This window comes from Parasteatoda tepidariorum, chromosome 9 (genome assembly GCF_043381705.1).
Source record: "Parasteatoda tepidariorum isolate YZ-2023 chromosome 9, CAS_Ptep_4.0, whole genome shotgun sequence".
Lineage (NCBI taxonomy): Eukaryota > Metazoa > Arthropoda > Arachnida > Araneae > Theridiidae > Parasteatoda > Parasteatoda tepidariorum.
The window spans coordinates 72,666,002-72,677,137 of record NC_092212.1 but is presented as its reverse complement, the minus strand read 5'-3'; the positions used below and the strand labels follow the sequence as shown (position 1 = coordinate 72,677,137).

General features: G+C 30.3%; 1 protein-coding gene across 1 annotated transcript in view; it reads right to left on the bottom strand.

The window, feature by feature from the left end:
- LOC122271130 (uncharacterized) overlaps positions 1–10,468 on the bottom strand; it is a 12,734-nt gene extending 2,266 nt beyond the window's left edge. Inside the window, exons 1-4 of the mRNA XM_071184910.1 lie at positions 10,375–10,468; positions 7,525–7,588; positions 5,124–5,175; positions 404–429 (exon numbers count right to left, since the gene is read on the bottom strand). Of these exons, the coding sequence (XP_071041011.1) occupies positions 404–429; positions 5,124–5,175; positions 7,525–7,588; positions 10,375–10,450 (218 nt within the window). The 5' untranslated portion in view covers positions 10,451–10,468. The remainder of the gene's footprint in view (positions 1–403; positions 430–5,123; positions 5,176–7,524; positions 7,589–10,374) is intronic.
- Positions 10,469–11,136: the final 668 nt, after the last annotated feature.

The window sequence follows — 11,136 nt, the reverse complement described above, 5'->3', positions numbered from 1 at the left end:
TAAAAAATACGTGTTTTCACCATGTTGAATTTCAAAAAATTTTTTTTTCTTTCTAATTGTTCTCTACATTTCAACGCCTAAAGCTGGAGACAGCACCAACTCACCAAACCGTGGATGCTCATTTACTATTTAATTTATCACAATAACTTAGTATTTAAAACTGGAATCTATTGGTTATAGTATATCTTTTTAAAAAAAATTTTGAAAGGAAACCTAATGGAATAATAACCATTTTTAAACAAAATTTGGTTAAATGACGAATAACAAATCTTAATGTTTTAAAAAAATTCATTGCATTATTATGTAAATAATTAAGCAGAAACTGCATTCATGAGCAATGAGATTCTTCTACAATATTGTTTTGACAATATTTTGCAATGCAAAAGCAAAAAATAAGACATACCTGGACGATCTTGATCCTCCAGAAATCTATAACAATTAAAATCAATCATTTAAAAAAAGTATCAATAATCTGTAAAGAATAAATAATCTTGGTTTTTAAAATACTCTAAAAGTGTAAGGACAGTTACGAACGCACTAGAAGAGATTTAATTTCTTTTTCTGTTACTTTTTAAAATAAATGTTAGAGCAGCAGTCTGCAAATTCTCCCTTAAAATCTCGCTCTCTTGCTTTTAACTGTTTGTAGAACAATCCGTTAGGTTAATTTGAACCTAGACTAGTTTTGGCATACCGTCACGAGAAAAGTGGATAAATTCATGTTGTTTTGGTATGCCTGTTAAGGCAGAGGGGTGCGATTGTTCTTGTTTTCCATTGGCGCCATCTATGGCAAAGAATTCGACTTCTGCCACACCCATACACCACACACCGTTTATTGAGCGAGCCCATTCTTACATTCATTCATTTTTCCATAGATCATAATTTTGACCTGAATCAGCGAACGATCAATCTCTAATTCAGTACTCCCAGAGGTATTGATTTCTTATGGGAACATGGAGGACTTTGCGACTCGACCGATTCAACGTGCATCAATCCGATAAATTCCTGATCATAAAAATTAGTCTCATTGTCGTGCATATGTATGAAGCTTGTAAAAATATTTTAAATTTTTCCGACCACCAAGATTGCTTTCGTAATTCTTTTCGGATTGTTTCGCAATTTGTGCTAGCTTTGCTCGCTTAATGAATACTAATGTAATTTTACCGAGCTCTGTATGATAATGGGGATATTTCCTATGAAATAAAGTTTTAACAACATGAAATCTTTACATGTAAGTCATGCGATTGTTTTATATACATTATAATACTCTTCCGTTTCTGTGGACCGATAAGAAAATCTATTAGCAACACAGAACTTCTATTAATTTATTACCCGTACTACTACCAAAATATCAGTAGCACCTATTATCGCAGTTAATTAACTATCATTAGCATCAATAACACGGTTTTTTACATCTTCACAAAGTGAAATAGTGTATACATTTCATCCATAAAATATCTAAGATTGAAAAATAATCATATTAATATTAAAATATGAAAAGGAATAAAATTATTTTGATTTGAGCTCAGGCATCTGTATTTATTAGTAGGATATATATATATATATATAAGTTCAAAATGAAGAATAAAACAAAGAAAAATTATATACATATGGAAAAAAAAAGGGGGGGGGAATAATAAGTAAAAAAATAACAAACAATAGTTTGAAAAAAAAAAAGAAATTTTATTTAAAAAACCGGAGGAAAAAATATTTATATCTTTTTTTTTTCCGGTTTTTCAAATAAAATTTTTTTCCTTTTTTTTTTCAACTGTTGTTCGTTATTTTTTTACTTATTATTCCCCCCCCTTTTTTTTTCATATGTATATAATTTTTCCTTGTTTTATTCATTTTTGAACTTATCTAATGAGTACTGTTTACTTGCACCTTAAGCGCAATAAATGAAACTTATTGTTTTTCTCAACTTCCTTGGTGTTATCTTGTATTTATTTATTTATTATATATATATATATATAGTCCAAGAGTAATTTATTCGTATTTTCATGGAAAATTTGAAACAGATTTAAGATAGTTAAAATCAAAATCGATGGTATCAGGCAGATTAAAATAAGTACAAAATATTGTGAAAAATATAACAGGCTTCCAATGAAAGTTCAAATACATAATAAAAAATTTTAGTACAATTTTCGTGTTGTTTTAGTGCTGCCATCTCTTTAATAATTGTAGAACATATATTAACAGGAAGACTTACAAGTATGGTGCTGCCCTCTTTTATTTTTCTGCCTAACTGGTTATACAAAATCAAACTGAATTATCAACTAAGACATTCGATATAATAAACTTATTTGCGTTTAATTATCAATCATTTGATTTTTTTTCAATAATTGACTCACTTTAATTGATTATTATGATACAAAGTCAAATCTGTACGTTTGTTACATATCTATTTAAAGGCAGTATAAAATGGATATCTAATATATGTACGAGCATAAAACAGCAAAAATGAATAAATAAAAGTAATTTCTTTTTTAAAAATATGGCTAAAAACCTTTTTTAATGCAACTAAATAAATAAAAACTTTATTTTTCGAAAAATCTCAACAAAAGGAAAAAATATAAAAAGACAATAAAATTAACTAAATAAAATAAAATTTAAAAATAATCGATTCTAATGATTTTAGGGCCATAATGTCTATTAGGTAAATAAAGCTCAATTACTTAAATCAAATCTAACGCTTTTAATTCTAATATAACATTTTGTGTTTTTGACTCGCCAATGGTATAAATTTTTCCCGTCTCGCTGCAACTCTAATATATTTATTTTAAGAATAAAAATATTTTTGAGCTTTGCATTCCATGCAATTTAAATATTTATGCTAAAATCATGCCATGTCAAAATTATCATTAAAATTATTCGTATTTTTTTACAATTTTAATTGAATAATAATGATCTAAAAACTCCTAAATTACAAAGCTTACAAACTTTTTACGTAACGTTAAACTATATAAGTTTAAACTTTAAATGCAAGAATTGAACTTAATCGGGGAAATAATTTTTGAATAATTTAAATAATCGTGCATTTAAGGTCTTTGTAAATATTAAATTTTATTTTATTTCCTTGTAAAAATGTTCCATTGATTTTTTTTTTAAAGTTTTTATTTGTCCTGCAAAAAGATCTTCAGAATTTTCTTTCTTTTTTTTAAAATGTACATATATAATTTTCAATTATAATAATCTATTATATATAATTCTCTTACGTGGCTCCCAAATTATGGCTGAAGTACTTTGTACAACTAAATAAGATTCTTTTCACAACAGTTAAATATTTACTTTATTTTCTTCATTCATAGAGAAAACAGTCGGCAAAGAATTCTGTTAGGTTAAAAAACATTTCGCTAAAAAAATAACGAATTCTAAAAGAAATAAAAATAAACAACTTAAAAAATAAAAATGCTGTTGCCAGCCATAGAATTTTTTGAAAGTTAACTTAGCAACATAAATCAAAATGACATAGAAGCGCAACTAGATCAAAATTATGATACCTGAGCGCTTGACGTAACAAATCCTTCAATTCTAAAAGTGTTGTATCGCCAAATGCCCAAATTAACAATTGTGTTCTTAAAGAAATTCTATAAAAAGTTTTAAATAAACAACCTACTTCTACAACTGCTTCTTGAAGAACTTGGCTCATTGATTAAAAATATTGTTTTAATTTTACAGTACTAACTTTACTTCTACTTTCATTATTGCTATGACCCTCTTTCATTACATTTTACAACTTCATGCTAAATTTGAGGACTTTAAGTTGTTTTGTGGTTGAATACTGACATTTAGAAATGTGTACATAAAAAAAATAATATTTAGAGGTTAAGAGTTGCCTCAGAAAAATTTGAATTGTTGACATTGAACTTAACAATGGAAACAATCGTTTTTGTGAAAAATTGAATTGTATTGTTGACATCAAAACTAAAAATATTGTGTTTCAACTTAACAATACTACCTTAATTTATACTTTAGAATTGCCTCGGAGAAATTTGAATTGTTAGCAATGACTTAAACAAAAAGTTTTATTTTAACTGACAAATACTATATTATAATTTTAACTTTTTCTATGACTATACTCATTTTCTTACTCTTTTCTTTGTTTTTTATACATTTTATATTTTTGTGATAAAATAAAAAACTTATAGTTGTTCTGCTTCTGAACACTGATGAAAACACAAAATGATGGGCTTCATCAACAATCAAAAATATATACATTTATTTTACAAATTCCATATTATTAAGGTGGCGCCCTTCAGAGAATTAAATATACAAAATTATCTTCATCAAAGCCGATGCTTTACATCCGGCGTTCAGTGGCAGACTACCATTTCATATTGTTTTACAACACATGGCTTTAGCCCTCTGGTGGGAAAGACTTTAAAACAAAACTTACAACAGTTACTTTTCTCAACAACTGAAATTTAGAATAGTGTGATTAAGAAAAATATGTGAACTGTTTGCAATTTCAAATTAATATTGAAATGTACAAGTTTAGAATTTTCTACAGTGAAAAGTTTTCAGAACTTCAGTACTCAAAAAAGTATACAAAAACTAGACGTTAAGAACGTATCCAATGCGAAAGCAGAAATGAATCCGAAATGAACTGTGAAAGCAGTTCCGGGGGTTGGTGAGCCCCAGCGAGCAGGGGGCAAAGCCTCCTAGTTATTAATATTCTAATATTTATCGATTGTCTAATTAAGAAGTGAACAGCAATGTCTCTTAGCTTGCGTGCGGGCATTACAATGTTTAATAATAAAATTAGTATACTCACAAGAATCATGTAATATATTTAATAGAAATGACGTGAAAAATATATAGAATGAAGATGATTTTGAAGAAATGTATGTAAAATATTTCGTATTTTTATGTAAAATGGGTACTAAGAGTTACTCACTTTTTATGACTTGTATTTTTTTATAAAAAAAAAGAAAAAAAGAAAGTGCATTGTTAAAAGGTTTTGTTTGCCTATTTATTTGTTCAAATGTAATATTGTCATCTACAATACTTTTTTTAAAAAAATTGTTACAAATAAAAATAATAGTGTTTCTTATTGCTCTGAAATTGGCTGCTAATCGTCGTTTTTAAGCTATATAGGCTTGTAGAAATTAAAATATGCGTCTTACTTTATCTTCCTCAGAACCTAGCTCTTCATATACCATTTTGTATGAGTTCTCTCTAAATAAATAGATGCAACACAATTATTAGGTAAAAACATAAAATATATGTATAAATGTAAAAACAACATTTAGGAGCGCAGTAGCAGAGGTTCTTGAAACCGGTTTGCACCTTTCCCTTCTCCCAACCACTACAGGGGTTGAGGAGGAGAATATAGTTTGTGTGAGCTAAGAACTCCTCCCGCCACAAAGTCTGAAGCCGTCTGGTGCTATGGAAACAAGAATGGCGCATTTTAGATAACTCACTCCAGGACTAACACAATAGATCGAAGAGATTCCCTTTCTCTCCTAAACCACTCCAAAACAGTGACCCCGCACCCCTACTTGAAATAGTCATACCTCGTTACCATGGTTACCGCCACAGGTCCAGACGAATGTCTGGAGGAGTTCTTATTTTAGACACACTATAAGAGTTTTTATTTCTATTTATTGTTGATTTATTTTGCGTTATTGATAAACGGTACTGTGCTATTAAGATATTTATTTGTGAATACATTTATATCGTCCATGTTGATTAAATCTGCATAGAAAGAAAGAATAAAATCTCTGTCGACGGGGGAGGGGTGACAGAGTTCCAACCTTAGAGGAGTGATTTACCCTAATATTTCCTCTAAGGTTCCAACTATGCCTGCAGAGTTGTCCCTCAACCGGTTCAGAGTTGACGTACCACCTGACTGACACTTTGCTTCTCATGCGCATGCGCTGGATCTTAGTGCCGGCTAAATCCGATTATGTTGCTCACCCTTAAAATAGTTCTTCGGGTATAGCATACCACACCAAGCAACTCCAATGCGTTAGTTACGTATTCAAAGAGCTGGACTTCTTTCTATATTCCTTGCTTGCAACTCGAAAAGAAGTGTCTAATTAGGCCTAACTATATGATTTAAATCGGATTTAACGGGATACCTGTAAGCGACGTCACGCGTGTGTGCCGAACCTGATTGACTTCTGAATCGACAAATGCAATGATTTACCTACGATGACGTCACTTACAGGCATCCAATTTTGTCACAGACTGACAGACTGATAGTTCTCGTTTTTGATACATAGGGGAGAGGGATGCTAGTCTGGGCAGTTTTTATAAATCAGTCGGAAAAGCTTGTTAAACTGTATTTTAAACTTATTTTGTATCATTTTCATTAAAATTTAAATATACATCAAAATTAAAATTTAATTTACACTTTTTTTAAAAATCTTTTTTTTCTTTCAAAAAATAGTTGTTTTTGACGACACTCATGACATGGGACTTGTGTGGATAGCTCTTAAAACTTCTTTAATCTATTGTTACATTTATATATTGTATTACATACTGCATTATATATAATGCCGGATGCTATTAGGCAAACTATGAAATAAACGTCCTGATGAGGTTATTATGCTAATGATGTGCATGTTACTGTGAATGACCGAAATCGGTGGTTGTTGACTTTCACCGGTGAATGTTGACAATCACATAGTCGCTTTGGTGAATGTCCGAAATATTTATTATATCTGATTTGATATTAATTTATTCGTGGATATAATTACATTTATTCGATATTTTAATACTTACTGGCGATAGATTAGAAGAGACATCAGTGTTTGGAGTATCGAGCAAATATATTCCAGCCAACGATACTTAACCTTAAAAAAATATCAGTGTAGGGTATACCGGGCAAAAGTATACCGGACAATGGCCCTTGACCTTAAAAAACATCAGTGTAGGGTATACCGTGCTGTGGCCCTTGACCTTAAGAAACCATTTCCCAGTATACCCTACACTGATGTTTTTTTTAAGGTCAAGGGCCACTGCCCGGTATACATTTGCCCGATACTCCAAACACTGATGTTTCTTCTAATCTATCGTCAGTAAGTATTAAAATATCGAATGAATGTAATTATATCCACAAATAAATTAATATCAAATCGGATATAATAAATATTTCGGGCATACATCAAAGCGACTATGTGATTGTCAACAACCACCGATTTCGATCATTCACAGTAACATGCACATCATTTACATAATACCCTCTTCAGAACGTTTATTTCATACTTTGCCTAAATAGCATCCGGCAATATATATAATGCCTAGGTATTATATATAATGCCTATACAAAGTATGTAATACTTCTCATATTTCTTACTTTGCCTAAAAACGTCAGGCATTATATATAATGCCGGCATATCATACTTTGCCGGTCACTTATATACTACATATCGTATATTTAAATAAATATTTTGGAGAGAGGATTTTTCATCTATGTTACATTAGTATTTTAAAAAAACTAGTGTTTTAGTGCTTTACATAATGAAAATTATAGTTGATGAACGATAAAATAATATGGTTAATTAAAAATAAGTATCTTACTGGCATGCTAGTTGACACTGCTTACTGCAGTCTTCGATAATTTCGTCTGTTGTTGTTTCATAACCTAAAAGTCAGTAAATTTCCAAATCTAGTTATTTTTATATATANGGAAGGCAGACATCGTGGAACATCATGCTTACACCTTTTTCTTAGAATTAGTGTATTTTTTAATAATGCATAATACTGATCGAACTTTCATAACAGTTTAGTCCAAATTCTTTGTATAACGGATGTATTTTCTTTGTAGAATTTAAGAATAATTTTTTGCCGCGTGAGATACGTTCTAAATTTGATATGAAGGCATATTTATCCCAGAAAAATAAACAAATTCATTTGAGAAAAATTGATTTATTATTTAGAGAATAAATATGGTCATACCTCGAAATAATGAGAGGATGTCCCTTAAAGAGATTAAGAGAATCATTTTCTTAACATCAAGAATTTCAGTAAAAATATAAATTCAACGGTTGAGACTGAGGGGCCGAAGCCACCTCAGTCTGATCGCCAATAATTCGAAATTAGAAGTAAAGTGAATTGTTCCCAACGGAAAGTTAGGAGCAGGGGTAGAGATCCATGGTTAGCAATTTATCGAAAATAACATAGCCAAAAACAAAGCCAACCCTCCGTAATCAATATTAAATTTGAAAATAATTTGGCGTAAGCGAATCGCCAAAAAGACTGTGAGAATTAGTGTAACCATTTAACTGAAACATTTTTTCTTGTAAGAAATAAAGAGTTATAAATAGATTTTTGTTTTCGATTTAGTCGAGACAGTAGATTAATGAGTTTTACGTTTATATTGAAATATAAATTTGAATAATTGGTTTCATTTATTAAAATTCGATTAAGAATGATTTAAAAAAATAATTTCAAGAAATTAAAGGAATTTTAAAAGCTAAGGAAATATGTATTTCCTATTTTGACATCACTCGAACGTAATAAGGAAAGGAAGTAAATAATTTCTTCTGGTTTTAATACCATCAATTTTGAAATCATTATAGAGGTTTGAAATATTTATATTAGAATTCTTTTCAAATTGTGGAGGCAAATTTTGCATGAGTAAAAAGAGCTCCGTTTCCAAAAACTTCAAGCATGATCTTTTAAATTCTAACGCCAAACACTCAGCAGCGCGAAGTCAGAGGGCTCGAATTCTAGCGTGTATATTAATGATATCAATGGTGTCAGTCGCTAATTTATACCACCTGTTTTTCAGTCTAACAAAGAATTATACCTCACATTTGCGATTTTTACGAAAGATATTTTCTAACTGTGGCCAATTTTTTGCTTTCTCCGGATTTCAAATACTTGATTTAAGATTATTTTAACTACTACATCATAAATCACTTAACATATGTAAGAACCTTAAAAATTATGTCTTATATCTGCAAAAGCCTGACGAAATTCAAGAAGAATCACCATAAACTTTATTGCTCTGAAACTACCAGTGCACAGTCCAAGGTTTTGTGGCCAAAATTAGTATTTCGCTAAAATTTGTTTCAAAATTTGGTGGTTTTTATTTAGGGTTTTCATATGCAGGTAAATTGAATTCATAGTTGAAATTTTTAAATACACTAAAAATACCAAAAAAAAAACAAGATGGCTGCTAAAATATGGCGAGCAAAATATNAATTCACTTATTTAAATTTTTAATAGACTTAATTATAGCCGAAATTTTAATCTTTTTAAAGAGATATCAGTTTTAGAAATTTTATCTTAAGATTTTATACTATAGCACATTTCTAATAGATTTAACGAGTTACATGTCATTTATTTGAATTCAAATTTATTTTAAGGACTCAGTACTAACTAAAAAGATGTAATTTTTTTTAGAAAAAAAAGTTGTTATATGGATTTGAATGATTGTTTTGAATTCTTAGAATTTTGTGCATTTGCAATGTACCTAAGTTAGTAGCGAGCGAAGCGAGCTTGGTTTGCGGAGCAAACCATATAAGATTGCGTAGCAATTTTCGGGGGTTGGCGAGCGTTAGCGAGCAGGGGGAGCAGCCCACTAGTAAATTTTGTTTTTCGGTATATTTAGTCCACCTTTGCAATACGGGCAAAATGGGGCAGGTTTTTTCGAAAGAAGAAACATCAAAGAAGATAACAACAAAAAGTTTAGTCAATTACCTCGTGGAACTTTTTGGAACTAAGTTTCGAATGTCAATTAAACATTGTAAAATGTCAAATGATAAGATTTAAACTATAAGTTTATATCTCATTATTTGACGCTAAGAACTCCTTCCGCCATAAAGTCTACGGCCGTCTGGTGCTATGGAAACAAGAATGGTGCGTTTTAGGGAGGGTAGCTTTATTCTAGGACTAACACAATAGCCCCAAAAAAAGAGATTCTCTTTCTCTCGCCGACCCGGGTCGAAACCACTCCAGAACAGTGACCCCACACCATGGAGCTAGGAGTTGGCTCCATGCCCCACACCCCAACTTAAAATAGTCATATCTTGTTACCATAGTCACCTCCACAGGTCCAGACAAATGTCTGGGGAGTACTTATATTAGACAAACTATACATTACCGTCTAACTTATGGGCCGCACCGCATTTAAGGAGGTGAGGAGGACTGTAGAGAAGGTTAAGTAGAGGTTATTGAAAATTATAACCCGAAAAAAGTAGAAATAAGTAATAAATAATGATGCCAATTTTTTGTTCAGAGATTTTGTTTAGACAATGCAGAAAATATATTTTTTTTTCATTTCACCTTTATCACCAATAAATTAGTAGATTTGAAGCCTTTTTTTTCTAAAGAGCAACTTTTATTATAAATCTAATTCTGTTTCAGAAGAATGTCTAACGCAACGCTAACAAATAGCCACCAAATAAAAATAAGCAAACATACCTTTAGCACAAATCTTTTCATAGTTAGGATAATTCACATGTTCATCTATACATTTTCCTAAAGATTTGATCTTCATCAACTTGCAGTGCTCAGTACAGTCCTTTAAATGTAAATAGATACGCGTGCATTAAAAGATTGAACCTTTTATAATTTAAATTAGCTGAATGATTACTAATAAATCGGTATCGGTATGAAAATTACTAATAATCAACACAGTGAAAACAGACACTCAAAACAAAAAGGCATATATAGACGCACTTGAAAAATCTCAAATAATTCCATTGTTCATTTAAAGAATTATCGTTATTTGTTGCCCTTCCTGGTGGCTTTATGTAATTAGATTAAGCAAAACACGTTTTTAGAAGTTCATCCCATCAAAACGAAGATTAACTGCTTTCAGTATCATTTGGCATAATACTATTGCGCATGTTATAAATTTACAAAAAAAAGTCTTCCATTAATTGTACTCAAATAATTGCTACCCTTTTCTACTTTGTTCCATAATTCATACTTTTCTATTAATTTTAATTTTATATGCTTTATAAATTCTACTTGCTAGTCACATTTACTAAGAAAACGTTCAACTGAGTATAAAGATCAAACATTCATAACGTAACGTTCGTATACTTTGCTACAAAATTGCAGCTAAAAAATTTGTTAAACTAGATCAAGTTTTTAAATAAAATCAAGTTTTTAAACTCACTGATTGTATCATGGGTCCATAGCCTCCATTTTCTCTCCATAATTTAAGATAATCTGTGC